The sequence below is a fragment of the Pseudorca crassidens genome, chromosome 8 (genome assembly GCF_039906515.1).
Source record: "Pseudorca crassidens isolate mPseCra1 chromosome 8, mPseCra1.hap1, whole genome shotgun sequence".
Lineage (NCBI taxonomy): Eukaryota > Metazoa > Chordata > Mammalia > Artiodactyla > Delphinidae > Pseudorca > Pseudorca crassidens.
In genome coordinates this window covers 11,113,773-11,135,198 of record NC_090303.1, presented here as the reverse complement: position 1 = coordinate 11,135,198, position 21,426 = coordinate 11,113,773, and the positions used below count along the sequence as shown (strand labels likewise).

The window sequence follows — 21,426 nt, the reverse complement described above, 5'->3', positions numbered from 1 at the left end:
CCTGTCCCCTTTCATCTGGAACATTCCACCGCCTTTGCCTTTTGTTGTTAAGGACCATCCTTCATTTGGGGTTTGTTTGGTGCTTCCTCCTGATTAAGCTCAGGGATGTGCCCCCGCAGGACCTGCACAGGTGATGCTGCAGCCCTCCTGGGATATCCCCCCTGCAGGCACAGAAGTCATGTGCCACATTCCCGGGGTTCCTCCCTGACCCCATCTGCCCCACAATATGGCAGGGACATACTTCCAGCCCCAACAGGTGCTGTGCAGGGGCCAGCAGGGGCCTTCTCCTCCATGATGCAGCCACTCTGTCGTCAGCACCAGCTCCTGGACACATAGCATCTCAATGGCTCACTCATTCCCATCCCTGATCACACAGCACTCAGAGTGCCCCATCTCGGCTGGTCACGGGTGGTTGCTGTGACCTGATAACACACCCTCGTTCCTTGGCTTTCCTCCAGGTTCCTTTTAGCAATCGGTCCCAGACCTAGAATCAGTTTCTCAGGGGAACCCCTAGAGTGCTGGTTGAACAGTTTTCCCAAAATGTCCTCAGAGAAACTTCCAACTCCACATGGCTCAGCTCACCTCAGCACCCCGATCTGTGTGGTGATGATGACTCACCCACACTCATCTCCCTCCCCTCCTTTGTCACAGAACGCTGCTTCTATTCAGAGAGGGAGGCAGTGCGCCCGGCGAGGAGGACGGCTCCTCGCAGTTGCCCGTACGTGGGATCAAGCTTGGGCCAAGGAGATGCAGGTGAAAGCTGTGGGATGGGGCTTCAGAGAGGCGCCTTGAAACAAGGACAGAGGACAGGAAGAGGCAGCAGGGGCCTGCTCAGCTCCAGGCACTTCTGCGGGGAGGACGCGGCCCCGGCCAGACCGCTGGCCTCTCAGGGCTCTGCCAGAGGCAGCACTGCAGTGGGCAACCTCCTGGTTTTAATGTCGTCAACAAGTGTTTTAAGCTTAAACATTAAAGCACTGTAGGGCCAGACAGAACCCGGCCATGGTGGGCTGTGGATGCGAGGCAGGTGACCACGCAGTGCCAAGCTGCGTCTCCACTCTCCTCCCCCACGGGACGAGGGGACGCGCGCTCTGTCCACCAGGAGCGTGGTCTTCCAGTTCTGCTCGACACGTCCCTTCTATTCACAGGCAACTTCTCCAGAACATGCGGACTCGGGCTACCTGCTTCTCAACACCCGGTGGAGATCCAGGTGTTGGTGATGATGCCAAAAATGTGACCACCTTGAGAAACACGACGGGTCCTGGGAGACATGAGCACTGAAGGCCAAGAACTCGCATTTCAGTCCCTGGACTAATTTCCAGGCTTTGGGCTCTTGCCAAAATACTAACGTAATTTAACTTGTATTCTAAGCTGAACGATGGCCCCTCAGAGCCAGGCAGGGGGCCGGTGGCCACCAGCGACAAAACAGAAGTGGTGAACCACTTCACAGAGAAACGCACATCCCCACTCGAAAACAGCCCAGTGCCAGGGCACACAGGGATCTGCTGATGTCACAGAAATCCGACATCCTTCTTAGGGGAGCCCACGGCAATGGCCGAGGACTACACTCAGCCTGTAACTCTACTTTTGAGGACTGTAATCTAAATATATAATCTAAATACGGGGCACGCAGCTTATATAAAAACACTCATAGGTTCAAGCACCAGACACACCCAGTAGCGCGAGCTTTAAGGCAAGCAGATGAAGGTCTGTGAACACTCTGCAGCTACTGTACCAGCTTTAAATGACGAGTGTGGATCGTGTCAGTGTGTGGACTGGCGTCGCCTCACGAATGGCTACAAACGCCGAGACCGTGGAGCCTCGAGGGCTCGAGGCCATGGCCTGCAGGTGCCCACGGCAGGGCCATTAGCCCCACCTGCAGGGAGAAACCAGGACAGTGAGCCGAGGCGGGTTCTGGGACAGAACAAGCCACGGGGGGAGGCCCCGATTTCGCGTCTCGGGAACCAAGAAAGGAGCTTGCCTCAGAATCAAGAAGCCTCATTTAACATTCTCGAGTGTGGGAGGGAGGGAGGCAGGAGCTGTCATCCGGGTTTAGCTGCCACCCCTGCCTGCTCTGAAAGCCTGCCCGGGCGTGTCTGATGTGGATCCGGCTCTGGCAAGGAGGGAGTGGTGGCTGGGCATCAAGGGGCATGTCTGCACTGGCCTGCTTGGGAGGTCAGGACCCGGACCACGGACTCTGGTAAGGTGACAGGCACCCCTGGGGTGACCCCTCCTGTCCCAAGTGGCCCCCACAGAGATCATGCCACGTAAGGCCTGGGCTAGTGTCCTGGGGCAGCCATAACAAAGCGCCACGCGCTGCGGGCTTCAAACAAGACTCTTCTCCGTCTGGAGGCTGGACGGGGCTGCACTCCCTCCAGAGCTTCCAGGCGACCTTGCCTTGCCTTCACTTCACTCTGTGTCTGTCTCTTTTCCTCCTGTAAGGACACCTGTCACTGGATTTAGGGCCCACCTGGATAATCCAGGATGGTCTCATCATCGCAAGGTCCTTAACCTCATCACATCTGCAAAGGCCCCGTCTCCAAATAAGGACCTATTTGCAGGTTCTGGGATCTGGCGAGGACATCTGGAGGCCCTTTTCGGCCCACGCAGCCTTTAGGAGGAGGGCCCTTGGCTATTTTCCTTAATCGCCCCAGTGCCCAGCACAGGGTCTGCCACTTAGTGATAAGCAACCAACAAACGTCTGGGGATCGACCAACCAAGGCTCTGGGCCTCACTTTAAGATCGAGGAACGGAGGTCCAGTGAGTGGGGCTGAGGCACAAAGCAGGCCTGGCCACCTGGGCAGCCACGCTCTCCCCCTCCAGAGGCTCGAGGGAATGGCACTTGTTCTGGTCAGCAAAGGCCCCAGGGTCTTCACACATCAAAGCCATGTGCTTACTGAGCTACAATATCATCTCAGATACGTGGTCCTCAATGTTACCAGTAAATAAATAATTACACTGAGAACACACCCAACCTTCAGCTCCATAAGCAGCAATGTCTCCATTAAGACACTGGCATCGGCTGTACCCGAGGACCGTGGTCAGGAGGAAGGCAGAGACAGGCAGGATCCCCGCAACTCCTGAGAAGGTGCACGCCAGGTGTGCAGGGGGCTGGGCTGGCAGGGAAGCTCCGGAAGAGGATGTGATGCTCTAAATTAAGTCCTCTTCTTTTTCTACAAGTGGTGGAGCAGCATCAGAAATGTGATGCCATCCACGGATGATGAAAGCCACTCGAAGGAACCTCGGGGAAGAACCAGCCCAGCACCTGCAATTCTGAGAGGTGTCTCCGTGGACCTCGCAGGGTTACGCAGGAGCAGAACAGCCAGAAGCCATGCTCACAGGCAGTGACAGGTGCACCGCAGCCCGTTCTGCTTCTTTATAACTCCTCGAGCAGCAGGTGCTTGGCAAAAGCAAACTGGAAAACTAAAAGGCAGTCAGGGCACAAGCCTCCCCCTGGACCAGAGGAGGGCCTGGGACGACCACGGGGCCTGGGAGCATGACCGGACACTGAGGCCGTCTCATCAAGGTCAGCAGGGAAGGCGACGCACCAGTCTCCCTGCTGGCCCGGGGCTGTTGGTCACAAGCTATGCTGCGCCGCTGCCAGCTCTCCTCCCCGCGCCTACTCGCTCCTGGGTGCCTTTCAGCTGAAAGTTAGAGAAGGAGAGAAACGGGAGGCTTCTGGGTCTGGGGTCTGGCTCCACCCTGAGCAAGCTCTTCACCCTCTCTGAGCGCCAGCATCCTGATTTGTACAACAGGCTTGCAGAGACGAAACAGCACCAACAGGCACCTCACAGAGCCAGGGCCAAAGTGTACCCAATAGATGGAGGCCATAATTACAAGGAGTTATTGCCCTGGCCACGAGCCACGTCTGTATTCAGACGCAAGTTGCACAAAACACGCAAAAAAGGTGACACGGCTCTGGAACAGGCATGAAGAAGTCAACATCACCTCTGGCAACGAAAATCCCAAGAGTGAGGTACCTGCTTAACAACCACATCTCTGCAGAAGCCACGTCAAGTACAGGGAATCCTCGGTACCCTGATCACAACCCCGACAGACCTGTGTGTAAACAGTGGCTGTGGACCTTCAGCGTCCAGCAATGAGGTCAGTCTTTCCGTCCCAGGTGGGGACTCGAAGACAACAGGGCTGAAGACAACAGAAGCACCCCTCAGAGGGAGCAAAGCACAACCAGCTGTCTGCCGGGACGAGCTCTACGTGCACAGCTCTGGGCGGTCCATCAACCCCACACAGGAGGAGTGAGGCCCGGCATCCGTGGACAATGGGGCACCCAGGATCACGGGTCCACGCTCCCTGTGACCACTTGAGCCATCATAGCGGCGCCGGGAGAGGGTGGGCTGCCTGCCGCGGCCTCCCGCTGGCTGCCTGCGTGACCTCGGGAGGCGGGGGGATAATGAGACCCTGGCTTCCTACTCCCCACAATCGTGGGAGGTGCAAATGAGACCATGCCCATGAAGGTATTCTGCAAATGGAACTGGTGGTTAAGAGCATGGGCCGTAGTCTGGGGAGCGGCACTGGGGGTGGGGAGGCACGGGGGTGAACAGACGAGCGACTGAACCCCAGGGTGATAAGGGGGAAATCATGACTGTTGCACACTAGTGGCGAGAAGCAGAAACCTCGGAAGGGCAGGGGAGGTGCGACAGAGCACGGTTTAAGCAAGACTCGGGCAGACTTGGCCGGCGCTCTGCCACCGGGTGTTCCTGTCACACAGAGGGGCCTGTGTGTGCTCGGGGGTCCCGGGCATGCCGAGACCTCCAGCCCCCCCAGCAGTGATGGAATGCTCTCCGCTCCACCGGGTTTGTGTGTCTGCGAGCTGCGAGCAGCCAGAAGAGAGCGCCGCGGGCCTTGTCGGTCAGGACCAAGCAGGCAGGCCCATGGGCACCTATTCCCAGAGAGAGTGGATCACGAAGAAACGGCTCACTTTGCACATATAAAAAACATGCCTATATAAAATTCTGAGGTCTTTTGTACCCAAAGACTTAGTATTTTTCTTTTCATCTTTACCCCTTTCACCACACCCTGGTTAAGCATCCCAGCAGGAAGGAAGAGGAAAGGAACAAACCCAAATATATAGTCTCCCTTCGCTGTATGAAGCCTCTCTTCGCTGTATGAAGCCTCCCTGGGTGCTGCCCACTGACCAGGTGCAAGGCTCTGACGAGGGAGGATGGAGCCACCGAAGACTCTAGTAACTGGAACACGTACCCCTTCGTTTGGATCTTGCACCCTCGGCTAGCTTAGCCAGTTGAGACCCACTTTGTCAAATGGGCTGTCTGTTTGAATTTAGTAACTCTGCATCCCCCAGACTGGCATTCATGAAAGCGACCTGCCTTTTAATTTTTAACTTCTTTGGTTTTGCCGTAGATGTAACTGAATCCCTGGAGAGCAGAAGCCTCTGGAACTGAGGGGACATGTCCGGTGTGAGCAGAGCCGCGCTCTGGGGACGATGCCCCAGCAGGACCTCCTCCGTGGTCACTGCATGCGGTCTGTGCATGGGCAGGACAGGAAGCAGTGAGAAACACTGCACTCCAGCGCCCCTCCGTTTGTTGTTGACACGGGCCCCACCTCAAGGAAGCAAGCAGTGGGACGCCGAGAGGCCAAGGCTGTAGATGCAGCAGTGACAATCAGCTGAGGCCCACAAAGGTGCCCTTCGAGCTGCTCGGAAAACACCGAGGAAACTCCCCAGCTGGCAGAAATCAACATCCTCACAGTATCACTGCCCACACTTACCAAAACGCACTTCCCGGGTTCAAGGCTCCAGAGGGAGCTCTCGGTGTTGATCTTGTGGGTGAACTTTCCTTCCATGAGGACGCGCTCCCCGTTTTCCTCCAGCACGGCCACCCGGATGGAGCTGCTGCTGAGGGCCACAGAGACCTGGAACAGAGCGGAGGAGAATCATCTCGCGCTGGGAAGGTGGTGGCCGGCGTGCTCCAGGGTGGGAGGGAACGGAGGTTTCCAGGGCGCCTGACCACACACTGCAGGAGAACAAGATGCAAAACCAGCCCAAAGGTCATCAGGCTTTCTGAATGATGAAAACCATACCATCCAATTCACACGTGAAGCAGCCTCTGCATCATCATCTCCTTCAAGGAAATGCACTAGAAGATGTCTCGATACGCGTAACGGTAACGCGGGGGGCTTTGTGGGAACCGCTGGTTTCCCGCCGCAAACTCTACTCCTATTAGGGGAGGCCAACTCCCTGGGCAGAGGGCAAGCAGGGCCGGCAGCAGGAGCTGTGCTCCCCCGACGCCCACCCTACTGTCTGGCGTGGACAGCAGCCCTGCCCTGGAGGACACGCCCGGGGGGCAGAGCAGCCGCGAGCCCGGCTCTGCTGCCTGCCAGGAGCTGCTGTGCCACCTGTGGCCACAGCTCAGCTTTCACCCAGGACGGTGAGGCCAGGTGCTCTGGTTTTATATTTTGTCTTTGTTCTCCCATCTCCTCATTCGCTGGAAACACCCTCTCCCTGCTCTCACCGTCTGTCTCCACAACAGCACTGGAGCTGCTGGACTGGGGGCCTTATTTCGTGTGTGTACCCCGGCCAGCAGGATCCCAAGCACGTGGACCCCAGGACGTTCAGCAGATCAGTAAACAGAGGGGAAAGAAAACAGAACTCCGGGTTTATTTTCCCCCCACTTCTTCTAAATTCTAAATTTTGCGTTTTATAACGTAAAAATCTTTTATAATAGTATTTGCATAATGTCCGCATTAGGACTTTCTCACAGGTGGGTGGTGTCAGTCAAGGCGTCAAAACAGTCTGGAGATGGCCCTCCCATGTCACTTGCGAAGTGCTTATTAAATGCACTTGAAAAGAAACCCTCAGTGTCACAGAATTTTCAAACTGGAGTCTACACCTGTCAGTGGAATCTGATACTATAACCTACCTGTATTTTAAATAACCATAAATAAGCGATGGAAAGGAGAGAGATGCCTGCACACACCGTGTCCGCATGCAGGTCCCAGGGGGGTCCTGTGAGCCCCAGCTCCAATTGCACCCAATTTCTGAGAGAATGTACCACTTAACTCGGTTCTGCTAAGGCACGGGCACAACTCACTTCACTCCCAGCTGCCCAACAGCGGCCCAGCACACTCCTAGACAGATGCAGACAATCGCTGGCCGAATCGCGCGTCCCTGACCACGAACTCGGATGTGCGGTGAACACCTGACAGAGCGGACCAAGGCTCCACCAGTCCTGGCCTCCCAGGAACAAGCTCACTTTAACAAATAAAATCCTCCAGCCAACTTTATGTCACAGGATAATTTCCAAACCTGGGTGAGCTTCTCACAATGCTCGTCTCTTATACAAAGCGGATATACCCAAGCACCAAGGGGAAACCAGACCAGAGATGCTTCCAGGAGCTCCACAGTTCAAGACGTCACTCTGGGAACAGGCGGCCGTCTCCTGAACTCCATGACCCACAGAGATGACAGGAAGAAAGCACGCAGAGAAAAACCCCAGACAACACAGGGAAGAAGGGAGAGGCCAGGACAGAGAAACTTTCAACAACTCTATGGAGAGGAAGGAGAGGCGTGTGGCAAGAGACAGCACGGAGCAGGGACAAGCACAGCCGAGTGGCGCTTCTGACCAGCAGTTAGCAGGTATGGAGCATGGAGGCAGAGCGGCTGAGTCAGTCCACGGGCAGCCGTGCCAGCGGAAACCCCGTGAGAAGGGATAAGAACCCACTGTGTGCCACGGAGCTACAGGGGGCCCTGCTCCAGAAAAACTGGCCGGCAGTCTGAGGGAACTGGGTGGACACCCAGCCCAACACACTGCATGGCAAAGCCAGACAGTCAACTCCTCAGTTGTGAGCAGCGATGGGAGCGGCAGACCTCAGACACGTAAAGGAGAAAACCATCAACCTCATCCCACACTCCAAAGAATGGGGAAGATTTTTTTTTTTCTTTTTTGCCGCACCACGCAGCATGCGGGATCTGACCAGGGATGGAACCCGTGCCCCCTGCAGTGGAAGTGTGGAATCCTAACCACTGGACCACCAGGGAATTCCCAATATATTTTTAAAATAAAAAAACTAACACGGAACTAAGGATTGCATTCTATGAGAAAAAGCAGCAGCACAAAAAGACAGACTTAGGTTAAAAAAAAAAAAAAGTAAAGATTACAGAGCTAATTAGGAAAAAAGGGAATTCTAAAATATTTCCAATTTATACCCTCGGAGAGATCTGAGAAGATACGGTATCTATAGAACCAGAATAAAACATGAAAACAGAACTAGACAAAACAAACGCTTAGAAAAAAAGAGAGTGAAAATAAGATTTTCAACAGAAAAGCTGGAAGATAAAGTCAAAGAAATCAAGGTAGAGCCAGGAACCAATCCAGGCAATCAGTTTGGCATTCCAGAAACTGTGACAGCAACAAGACAATTTTCCAGAGCTTAAGAAAAATATGGCTTCAGTTTAAAAGGACCCACTGAGGGCTGAACAGGACGAATGAAAGACGACTTCCACAAACTCATGACATTTCATACCACTGAGTATTTAAAATAAGGTCTTAAAAGTTCCAAATAGGAGGAAAAAAGTTTACTCACAAAGAACCGGAATGGAAGACATTTCTAGAAGCTGTAACAGCGGATGTAAGAAGACAGGAGAATAATGCCTTTAATCTTGTTAGGGGAGATTTTTTTTTTTTTTGGCCACACTACGCGGCTTGCAGGATCTCAGTTCCCCGACCAGGGATCGAACCCGGGCCACAGCAGTGAAAGCCCAGGCTCCTAACCACTATGCCAGCAGGAAACTCCCAAGAGAGTATTTTTTAAAGTTAGAATTCTATAAAAACTCAAACCACAAAATAAGCGGAAGTTTAAAATAACCGCATTTTAAGACATTCAAGAACACTGCATTTATTACCACACATCAATTCGAGAAAGTTACCTGCGTCTATACCACAACAAAATGAGGATGAAAACAGAGGAAGATCCTGGATGAGGAGGGGGGTCAAAATCCACTCATAAAATGAGTAAGTTCTGGGGATCTAATGTACAGCATGGTGACTGTAATGAACAATACTAAACGGTACATTTGAAAGTTGCTAAGAGAGAAGAACTTAAAAGTTTTCATCACGAGAAAAAATTTATAACTATGTGAGGTGATGAAGGTTAATTAAACTTATTGTGGTAATCATTTTGCTAAATATACACATCCCAAATAATTATGCTGTACACCTGAAATTAATACAACATTATATGTCAAATATATCTCAATAAAACTAGGGGAAAAAAAGAGGAAGATCCAACAAGGATCTAAAACACAATGAATTTAACCTAGAAGTGCAGTGAAAAGAAGTTCCAGGATGCAAGCTATACAACCGAACTAGAAAATAATCAGTCCGGATGGGAGTCAGAGGTGAGAGGGTCTGCAGGAAGTGATTTCTGGACAATACACAGTACTAGTGAGAGTCTGAATAATTCTGAGATTATGATGAAAGTGTACTATTTTTTGACAAGAAAAAAAGACAGTCAGAAACTCCAGAAAAACAAAAAACTATACAAGAAACTACTGATCCAAAGGGATGTAATGAAAATGGAACAAGGACCTGCAAAGCAGCTTGACGGGAGGAGCAGCAGAGACCAGAGCCCTGAGTGTAAGGGGTGGTGGGCTCAGGGCACTTGCACTCTCAGCGTCCTGACAGCCTGAGCCAGATGACATGGGAAATCTTAGGTCCCCTGAGACTTTCCCGGGCAGCCACTCTGGCTGGCAGGCACGGCTGAGGCCCTGGGGGCATGGCGGCAAACACCAGAGACCAGAACCGCCCTGGTGGGGCCGACAGAGGGAACTCGGGGTGGGGGGCGCACATCATCTGTGCTGAAGGTGGGGCTGCGAGGCTATTTATTCATAGTTGACAACTTGACAACATATGCATAGAAAACATCTGCCCAAAGATCCCAGGAACTAGTACTGTGATTTCTGAGGTTGGGGTGGGGGCTGGTATAGGATAAAAGGGCAGAGGCAGGAAAGAAACCTCTCCTTGTACATTTTATTCTTTTGAACAGGTAAATGTCCTATGCATTCAAACAAAAACAATTTTTTAACAGATAAATGCAGCCTATTAGCCTTTTCTGCTATGGAAGTTTCCTATAAAAAGGAGTCTTCCTACATTTTTTCTAAACGCCTTCTAAGAAGGGAACACTGTGTAATAGAGCTTTTAAGCACAAATTCCTACAGCTGAATCAAGCTCTGGGGCACAGCGTCACTGTACAAGACATGCCCAGGGGCCTTGGTGCTGTTCTGGAAGGTTCCCATGGTGAGGCGAGAGATGGCATGCAGCATGGCCGTGAGCCCACCAGCCAGCAGGAAGGGCCTCAACCGTCAGTAAAGACCCTGCACAATCTCCGAGAGGAAAGAGAATACTGAGAAGGAAAGTAATTCACTTGTCACTCAATGTCATCCAGTCATGACTGTGTGCAACAATATCATGACATTTTCCACGCAAAAGACAACTGATCAGACAGGGTGGAGGTGGGAGCCGGGTCCTGCGCTCCGCTCCACCACCGTCTCACCGGACAGTGTGGCGCCCTAGAGGTTTAGGTCTCCAGGAGAGCTCTCTCATCTTCAAAATGAGAGTCAGACTAAAACTCTCTGGAGTTCAATTTTCCTGCATTAAAATCCTATGATTCGGGCTTCCCTTGTGGCGCAGGGGTTGAGAGTCCGCCTGCCGGTGCAGCGGACACGGGTTCGTGCCCCGGTCCGGGAGGATCCTACATGCAGCGAAGCGGCTGGGCCCGTGAGCCATGGCCGCTGAGCCTGCGCGTCCGGAGCCTGTGCTCCGCAACGGGAGAGGCCACAGCAGTGAGAGGCCCGCGTACCACGAAAAAAAAAAAAAAAAAAAAGAATGGCAGTTTTAAAAAACTTATGAGCTACAATAAACCATTTTTTAAAAAAATCCTATGATTCAATGAAATGCCAGGTTTATAACCAGCCCCAGCTGACATTAGCAATCACACACATGACGTCCTGATGGCAAAGTTCCTTCTCCCTACCCCATGGCTACACTGAGGAAAGAATGGGGAACTCGGCTGCTTTTCCCGTGCAGAGCGGACAGAACAAAGAACGTGATGAAGCAAAGACCTAACTACATTTCACTGATGAATGAAACCAAAGCTTCATTTCGAGAAGTTTTCCGTTAGATGCACCAGCAAAATGATAAAAACAACACAGACAAAAAAACAGTCGCATGTAAAATAAGAACGCTTGAACTTAAAGCGTTATGCACCTGCGTTTATCTGTCCCCCACTACCCTTGAGAGGCAAATACGTTTTCCACAGGGAAAAAATCGGCAAGGAGTAAAGGAGGGGCAATGTTCTGAGTCCTCAAGCACCAAGCTACAGCTGAAGAAGAGGGGGCCCGGGACCCCCCTGCATTAACCCTCAGTGCTCCCACATCTACCCATTACCCCCAACACCCCTGGCCCCTCACACACAGAGCTAACAACAAATCCAGAACAACTGCGACATCATCAGCTGGGCCTCTACAATCACAGCTACCAGCATGATGCTATCGGATAGGTGCCACAGACAAAAACCAAAAATAAACACTGCTGACAGGTAGCCGTGACAGGTACCGCAGGCAAGAGCTGGAAAGGAGCCAGCCCAGAAAGAAAGTGGCAACTCAGAAAAAACCCTTAGGCCAGCAAAAGCCGAGAGATACAAAATAAACTTATCCCTAGGTTTAAAGTGAGGCATGCCTAAAACTCTTTAGATCACCAAGAACTAGAGAGACCATGCATTTTTCAAAGGCTGCAGTATAAAAGCGACCTGGAATTTGAAAGTTGCTAAGAGAGTAAATCTTAGAAGTTCTCATCACACACACACAGTTCTGTAATATGGTGAGCATGTTAACCAGACTTACTGTGGTGATCATTTCGCAGCACACACAGATATCAAACCATTATATTGTACACCTGAAACTAATATAACATTGTATGCCAATTATACATCAATTTTTTAATGATATGGGGAAAAATACTACTGAAGGAGAAAAAAAATTCAACCACGTAGGAGACTAGTGTAAATTAAGTCAGCAGGTGTCACAAAGCGCCAACACTAGATAAATAAATGCCTTACGGGGAACACGCCTCTTCCAATCCCAGCGTCACAAACACCCAGGCTCATCCACACCCCGCGAGTGGCGGGAGCGCTGGCTCCAGAGCAAGCCAGCCTGGAGAGACCCTCACCGTCTCCGCGTTTCCCCCTGTGCACACCGCAACGCCTCGAAGGGCTGCTGGGAAGAAGGGCCCGAGGGGTGCCCGGCTGCACAGAGCTGGTTGAGCCAACAGCCTGTTTATGCTCCACACGGCACCCGCCACACCCTGGAACTGTACTGGCGCACCTGCTGTCATCAGCTGAGCCCCACGCAGGTCAGCTCCAGAGCAGCGATCTTGTTTGAGTCTTGGGGACCATCATGTGGTCAGTAAACGTCTAATGCAGGAATGAGCAAAACCCAGGGTTATCCTCAGTGAAAGCGAGGCCATCTCCTCCCAGAGGTCACAACAAGTGGATTTAGGAGGCATAGATATGACTGAGGCATGACAGTCTGTCCCTCAGCGCAATGAGACGAAGGACAGGCCCCTCACAACACACCGCTCATGGCAGGGCAGCATCGTGAGACTGACACCCCCATGACCAGGGTGCACATCTGAGATGCTGTTTTCAATGGGAAGGTTTCCCAGATGGCTGTGGGAAGTTCAGCAAGAGATGCCAGGTAACCTGTGTCTCTTAAGTCAAAGAAAGAGAAAATAACTAGTTGGGTTTTTTTTCTTTCTGGCCGCACAGCGCAGCTTACAGGATCTTAGTTCCCCGACCAGAGATTGAACCCTCATCACCGGCAGTGAAAGCGCGGGGTCCTAACCACTGGACCACCAGGGAAGTCCCCAAAATAACTAGTTTTAGGTTGGGCCTAACATAAGTCCTTCCAGAGAAAGCTCCACAAGTTCATGGAGAAGTTAGAAGACAGACACTAGACCAGGAAGCTGTAACATTTTTAGCCAAGTAGTGAAGTATAGTTACCAACGCTTTTCATAATTTATTCGCCTACACACAAGGCAATCCTACCAAAAATCAAAATGAAAATCAACACCTGACCCACTAAAACTCTAAAGGATGCTAAACAAACTATTCTGACAAGGAAGGTCAGCCTGTACCCACTATGACCCACCACAATCAGAGGGAACACAGTCATCAAAAGTAGGACTCTGTAGTGATGACCCCTAGCTACCTGGTCTGACCTGGATCCTAAAGTCCATTGGGTCACTGGTCACTGAGCCCTGGTGAGATCTCCTGGGATGGGGTGGGAAAGGGAGAAAGGGAGGAATGAGCAGACAGTGCTGCTGCAGCCACCATCTCCATGACACCCTGGCGCACACCCACGTGGAGCCGTGAAGGCTCAGGGGCTCCTGTCCGGCTCCTGTCTTCTGTGCTGCAGAATGAACTGCATTCGTCTGACACTGGCGGAAAGTAGCCGTATTCTTAGAGGCTTCCCTGGGCCCCACCCGGACTCCTGCACAGGGCAGGCCTGTTTTAGGTAGAGTCTAGGGAACCAGGGAGGGAGCAGCAGGGGCCTCAGGACGGGGGCGGGGTGGAGGGGAGGCCTGGAGGGGCTCACTCACTGCCCAGAACCTGGATCCACACACGTACCCAGACCAGCAGGAGCCACTTTACAGGGCATCGTTTCTCGAAAATGCATATGAAACTCAACTTCTGTTTTACATGCTCTGGGACCTTCTCTTTGAAAGAAGCCAGCAGTTATTTCGCTTTATCAAGTGAGGAGTGGGACACAGGGAAAACAGCATGAGCTTCAGAAGCAAACACACGTGAATCAAACCACGGCTTTACCACTGCACCCATTCAGCCATTCACTCCTTCAGAAACATTCGGGCAGTGCTCACTGGCCCCGGCACAGCAAGAGTGACGGAGACACATGGTGACTTTTCCACGTCACCTGGATAACCAAGTAACTTCTCTCGGCCTCAATTTCTCATCTATAAAACATAAAAGATACTACTTACTTTGCACGTTGTAGTTTCTCATTATGACTGAAATAAGGAAACAGTTTCTGGCATATATCGGAATTTTTTATATTACGGATTATAGTAACAATGTCCCATTTCACGTGAGAGTTTTTCCTTTAAAGTGATGCCTACCTATTTCCAACAAGCTACAATCATGTTATTCTCAGCAACGTCCCCAAGTAAACATCTCTCTCCTGCTAAAAGATTAAATTTCTACTCACTCAAGCTCATTAAGATGGAGAAATCAACTCAAGCTGTAAATGTTACAACTCCGCAGAGCACAGGACTGGAAGTCCACTTGTCACTACAGAACCTGTAGTTCTTTGCTTTGCCTCTTGGGACTCCACTTTCTCCATCTATGAAATGGGTATAACAATAATTGCTTTGCCTACTCTGTAGTGCTTTTGCAGAGACTAAAGGCAATAAATGATATGAAAATACTGTCATTAAAAAACAACAACAAAGCTCAGGTTCTATTCACGTAGGGGGCTGAGCTGGGTCTCATACTTGACGTGGTTAAAGAGGATATGGGGTGGCAGGCTTGTGACTGCAGAAAAGAAGCGGTTTTGTGTTGGTGGCAAAACGGGGAGACCAGCTCCAGTGCAGCCCACAGCCTGAAGCCTATGCCCCAAGGAAAGAAGCTGAGCAGAGAAGCTGGGAAGAACCCCCGAGGTTACCTGCTTGCCCTTCACCACGTGCTTGGGCACCGGCACCTTGAGCTCCAGGTCAGTGTAGTCCTGGGACCAAGCGTAGTTCTCACGCACAGCACCATTGTAGCTGTCGGGGTTTCTCTGGAACTGCTCCTGCCTCCTGAGAAAGAACAAGAAGTAAGATGACAGCCCAGGCCCACACACAGGGCAGGAAGGCCACAGGGGAACCCAGGTACATACTGTCTCTAGGTTGTGAGAATTTTCACCTAATCTCACTTGGTTTTGCATCTAAAACTCTCCCTCTCTCTGGGCGATTTCGTTTCTGACCCCCCAGCTCGGGCTTCCTGGGAGGTCACAGGAACAAAGAGAAAAGCCCAGGAGAAGACCCTGAGTGCAGCACCCTTAAGGTTAGGGAAAGTATCCAGCACCACAGACCACGGCACAGCCTGGTCCTCCTGGTCTTCATGAAGCTTAGAAACCAGGCCAGCCCACAAACCAAAGAGCCTCATTAATAAAATCCTGAGGGGACTTCCCTGGTGGCGCAGTGGTTAAGAATCTGCCTGCCGATGCAGGGGACACGGGTTCGAGCCCTGGTCCGGGAAGATCCCACATGCCACGGAGCAACTAAGCCTGTGCGCCACAACTACTGAGCCTGCGCTCTAGAGCCTGAGAACCACAACTACTGAGCCCACACACCACAACTACTGAAGCCTGCACACCCTAGAGCCTGAGTGCCGCAACTACCGAGCCCGTGTGCTGCAGCTACTGAAGACCACACACCTGGAGCCCATGCTCCGCAACAAGAGAAGCCACCGCAGTGAGAAGCCTGCATACTACAACGAAGAGTAGCCCCCGCTCACCACAACTAGAGAAAGACCGTGTGCAGCAACGAAGACCCAACACAGCCAAAAAAAAAAAAAAAATCCTGGGGCTTGTGGGTGCCTGGTTTCTCATAAACTACTTGGCAGGACGTATCTCTTAAAAAAAAAAAAAAAAAAGGCAAAACAAGTTCAGCCTACAGCTGCTCAACTTCAATCCTAATCCAACACCAGCCTCCATTTTCTCTCGGTAAATAAATGAAAGCCAAGGCAATGTACTAAACTGCAGGCTTTCCTAAGATGCGAGCAGTGTGCTTATGAGACAGCCTAGAAGAAACCCAGTCAGCCAAATCCTCCTGTACACGCATTACCAACCCAGCACAGATGCAAACAGGCATGGCCAAGAAGCTGATGTTAAAAATAAAATACAATAAAATACTTGCCACAGAATTTAACAGTGTTAATGATAGTATGAACACCATACAAAAATAAGCGTAGAGTCCATCATAGTGAGTTTTAGATCTAAATTAAAGACAGAAGCTTAGTCGGGGAGGAGGCAACACCTATGAGGAAGAACAGATTCATTCGGCCACCTTCTCCTGCCCTCGGAGAGCCCAGCAGATGCACCTGGAGGGAGAGGCCGACGGGTGAGATTCCACTCACCGTGAGCATCTGCATGTGTGCAGATGGAAACACCCAGAAAAGGGTCAAGAACACATGTACCCATCAGCCCCTCACCCCTGGTCAGGAGGAGTTGGGAGCGGTGGTTAATGAGGACTCACTTTTTCTGGCAAAAGTTTTAAGCCAAGAACATGTTTACCTCCTGTGGGTATGCTTTACACACCTTGTATCTGAGGCTGGGCGTCCATCACAGCGCAGGCTCTCTGGGCTGGTAAACTGGTGGCTGCTACAGGCTGAACCATGTCCCCCAAAATTAATACACTGAAGTCCTAACTCTCAGCACCTCCTTTGGAGACAGGGTCTACACAGAGGTAATCCAGTTAGAATGAGGTCATTAGGGTGGGCCCTGATCCAATGGGACCGTGTCCTTAAAGGGAGAGAGATCCGGACACGAAGACACACGCACAGAGGGACAACGTGTAGAGACTCGGGGAAAAGACAGCCACATGGCGACGGCAAGGCAGCTGCAAGTCAAGGGACGCTGAGGGCTGTCAGCCACCCCAGAAGCTGGAAGAGGCAAGGAAAGATTCTACCCAGAGTCCCAAAGGGAATGCAGCCCCGCAACACCCTGATCCTGGACTTACGACTGCACAACTACGGGAAGATTTATTTCTGTTGATCTAAGCCACCCAGTTTGTGGTACTTTTTGCAGCAGTTTAGGTCAGGGGCAGGGCTGGGCACTGACCAATCAGAACAGATGCCAGCCCCAAACTACCTGCTCACGCAGCCGGGGAGGGATGGCGGGCCCCAGAGGAAGCAGGGTGGGGCAAAGGAGACGGGAACGGCCAAAGCCTGGCCACAGGGTGGTCAGAGTAAGCCTGATGCGGATGCCACCAAACGCAAGCGTCTGCACAGGGGCTTCAGTGATGCGAGGAAAGCTTTCAATATACTATAGAACTGACAGAGGACATGCAGCTTTTGTGCATGGTACAGGTTCAGTCTTCTAAGAAAACACACACATAAAGACGTGTGTGTATGTATAAAAGGAAGTCCATTAAGCCTCTGTGGTTGTCTCTGGGTAGCAGGATCACAAGCAGTTTGATTTTCTTTTCTGTATCTTTAGGTATTGTCCGAATTCCCTACAACATGCAGACACTTTACCACCAGGAGAAAAAGAGCTCTCTTTAAGAACACACTGACAGGAGACGGTGATCTGCCCTGTGGCCCCCACTCCCGGGAGCTCTCCAATGGCCACGCCAGCCTGCTTGCCTGCTGAGCCCCTGAAACAGGTCCGGGGGACAGGGTGGCCCAATACCCACGTGTCCCTGACCCACAGGCTTCCTCCCCGCTCTAGCACCTACTGCAGCTGTAAAGCTCACATCTGACAAACACTTGAACGTGCACAGAATACCGCCAATGAGCACCAAGTAACAGGAGGGGTGGGAGGAGGCCTGACCCTCCCCGTACATCTTCTCTGCATGGCCTTTTGAATCGTGTGTGTACGTTACCTGTGTGAAATAATCAAGGTTATGAAAACACGGAAATAAAATACCCACACACAGAATAAAAGCCTATGTGGCCTGGCACTGGCAGAGGTTAGGAAATAAACCTAAGAACCCTCAAAGTGGGGGGATAGCTACTTCCCATGACATACGGCTAAGCCCTTATCGGCTGCCATCCACGTGGGCCCTCCAACCAGGACGGCCAGCAGACGAGCAGAGGATGGGAGATGCCATGAGGTCACACCTCCTCAAGGGGCCACCCTCCACCCCACGGGCGGCTGTGCTCAGGGAACCCCCTCCCCCAGAGCAGGAGGGGCGCTGCTCAGGCAGCATCGCAGGGGGGCGGCTCAGCAGGCGCTTGCCCCCCTCCCCCCAGACCTGCAGCCTCTTCCCAGCGGAGCCAGGAGAGTCACTCCCAGCACAGATCAGCAAGCTGCTGGGCGTTTTTAACTCTAAAAATCCACCTTCTCTTTAAATACAGTTGATTACTTCCAGCCAACAGTGTGCAACAGTAAGTCTCCTGCCATGGGCAGATGCTCTGGGTCCCCGCCCTCACCCTGTCCCCCACCAGCCTGCGGCCACCCCCCTGCAGCTGCTGGCCAGCGCTGGAGGTGGGGAAGGGGGAAGGAGGAGCGTGAGTCAGCAGCCAGGGCGCCGCGGCGGTGGCGGGTGGCGCTGGCCACAGGCCTCACTGCAGCCCCCACGCCTGGAGCCGCAGCAGTGGATTACAGGGCTGCGACCGTGTTAAAGGAAACGCCAGGCCCTGTGTCTCCAAGGGACCGGCTCTGCTGGGCAAACGCCCACAGCCAGCATCACCTGCACAGGTGGGGTATGAGCTCAGGCCGCCCCCACTCTCCCCTTCCACGCCCCTGCGCCACGGCAGCATGGAAATGAGAACAGCCAGTGGCAAGTAGGAGTCATCGCGGGTAAAAGGGGTCACAGCCCCCAGATAAAGGCTTTTGTGCAGCAGGCTGGAGCCCATACAGGGAATGGGTTATAATTCGGGGAGAAGCCGGGGCTGCTCTCAGGCCCCTTCCCAGGCTCCCGGGGTTGGTGGTGGCTCCCCCTACGTGAAGACAGGTGCTGGGCAGTGCTCACCAGGTTCCCAGAGCCAGAAAGAGCTGCTTTCACCCTGGAACATCCTGCCTCCACACACTCACACTTGCCCCTCATGACCTAAGGCAAAGGCCACCTCTCCACTGTCCTCAGTGGTGCCCAGGTGTGACAGCTCTGGCCACACCTCCCTACCCACCTGTAGATGCCACTGCCCCTGAACCCAGTGGGAGGGGCCAGGGCTTATGCGTGTACGAGCACACGTGTCGTGCATGGGTATATGTGCATGAGCACATCATGTGACCATGTGTGCTGTAAGCATGTGCATGGTGTGTACGTGTGGTGTGCACGTGTGTTATACGCATGTTTGTGGTGTGTGTGCGTGTACGGGGTGTATTAGGTGGTCAGTAGACAGCAGCTCATCCTCTCTCTTCACAGACCAGCTCCATCTCTCATCGACTTCCTTCTCTTCTCACTGATCCCACCATATCCCACATGTGGATGGGAGCCATTGGAAACAGTGATTTTTCCTCTGGATTTCTGCATTTTCCAACCTATACAAAGTGAGCATTGTTAGAACACTTGCCCACCTCGGAGCCCCAACTCCCTGCTTCGGAAGCCCAGCACCAACTGTGCCCTCCTGGAAGCAGGTCCCCGGGCAGCATTCTCAGCACTGCAATGTGACTGTCGGGGCCGGGATCCTTAGCCATTGTGACTGTCTGGGATGACCACGCCACACCATGTCACACTTCACCTCTGCAGCTTAGAAAGGAAAGGGTCAGATGGCAGCGTCGGTCCACATGACCCGCCCAGAGGGCGCTCTGCACCAGACGGCCCACCGTCCTCCCTAGCCTCCTGCCCAGTCTCCTCTGGGGCCCCCCACCTGCAGGATCCTTTCTAGTACCTGCCTCTTCTCAGCTCCTCAGGCAACAGGAGCTAACACCACCGGGCCCCAGGTGCGGGGCTCAGAGCCCTCTACACCAGGCCCAGTGGTCACTGAAAACCCCGTGTCCACAGCACTCAAGGCCCGAGGCCGAGCCCATGTCACTGGGTGCCAGCCATGAAACCTCAAGCAGGTCATGGCACTCCAGTCCCTGCTCCCCAACCATAAAACCAGAACACTGACAGCTCTGTCCCAAAGAGTGGCCAAGAAGAATAAGCGAGACAAACGTGTAAAATGGCCCAAACGGGAAAATGTTCAGGGTCACCGCCCTCCGCGCGCTGGATCACTGCCCTCTTCAGTGCCTTCCCACCCAGTTAGAAAGTCTGCCTACGGACGCAGGACTCAACAAGTGACTTTTATGAATAGAGATTTCTTGACCTTCTGGGGCATTCAGGGAGGGAAGTTATGCATTCTGCCTAATAAGCTTCCAGTTCTACCCTTGAGTTTCTTTTTAAAAATCTCACATCAGTAAGTTTATCTACACTGATCTCACCAGTTTAGCATCTGCCACCAATCGGTCTCCCCAGATAGTAGCGGGCCTGCCTCACCAACAGGACCAGAGCCCCTGTGGAGAGGCGGCTAGTCTCCAGCCGGCCTAAGCTAAGTAGTCCCCTGAGAGCAAAGATGCCATTCAAGGTGAGGAGGGTCCCACGAGAGGCACACGAGACCCCCAGAGGGCTCCTGCTGGCCAAAGATGGGACAATTTGAGCATCAAAAAGAATAACATGAAATAGTTAAAGATCCATGAGCTCATAAAACCCCAGTGGTCACCTCTGGTGAGCAGAGCACAGCTCAGTCTGAAAATTAATTTTAAAAAAAAAAGGTTCTACAGGAACTGGAATTTCAGAAAAGCCAAGTCCCTCTATAAGGATTCCAGAAAAGCCAAGTCCCTCTATAAGATAATAAATGAAGGTATAACAGAATGAGAAAATCACCACTGTGTAAACTACAATGGAAACGTGAGGCTGGGCAGCATCCCTTGACAGACGCTGAGCGCTAGGTGAGTGGCAGATGGGAGTCTGCCCACGGAAGGATCAGAAAATCACCTATGTCCGCAACAGCCAGATACCAGGCACCTCCTGAGAGAGCCTCACCTTTGCTGTAGTCCTGCACCAACGCTGGGCCTTAAATCCACCCCACCCCACAGGTCTAATCACTATAGGGAGCACAAGGGACAGAGAACATCTTCATCAAAACCACGTACATTGGGGCTTCCCTGTGGTGCAGTGGTTAAGAATCCGCCTGCCAATGCAGGGGACACGGGTTCCATCCCTGGTCCGGGAAGATCCCACATGCTGCAGAGCAACTAAGCCCGTGTGCCACAACTACTGAGCCCACACGCCACAACTACTGAAGCCCATGTGCCCTAGAGCCCACGTATCACAGCTACTGAGCCTGCATGCTGCGACTACTGAAGCCCGTGTGTCTAGAGCCCATGCTCCGCAACAAGAGAAGCCATTGCAATGAGAAACCCGCGCACCACAAGGAAGAGTAGCCCCCGCTCACTGCAACTAGAGAAAGGCCGCGCGCAGCAACGAAGACCCAACGCAGCCAGAAAAGCAACAACACCAAAAAAAAAAATAAAACCAGCCAAGTCCAGAATCTGGAAAATTACAATAGACAAAACTCTAAGTTTCTTTACAAATAAATGGCATAAAATGAAAAAAGAGAAGGGAAATGATTCTAAATTAAGAGACTTAGAAGATAACAGCAACCAAATGTAATGTTTGGACCTGCTGGAATACTATTTTGAAAAAACTAACTGAAAAAAGACATTTTGAGACAATCAGGAAAGAGTGAACACAGACT

General features: G+C 52.2%; 1 protein-coding gene across 1 annotated transcript in view; it reads right to left on the bottom strand.

The window, feature by feature from the left end:
- The window catches only part of NUDCD3 (NudC domain containing 3), a 73,078-nt gene that overhangs the window by 9,201 nt on the left and 42,451 nt on the right, over positions 1-21,426 (bottom strand). The window contains exons 3-4 of the mRNA XM_067745781.1: positions 14,708-14,840; positions 5,743-5,886 (exon numbers count right to left, since the gene is read on the bottom strand). Of these exons, the coding sequence (XP_067601882.1) occupies positions 5,743-5,886; positions 14,708-14,840 (277 nt within the window). The remainder of the gene's footprint in view (positions 1-5,742; positions 5,887-14,707; positions 14,841-21,426) is intronic.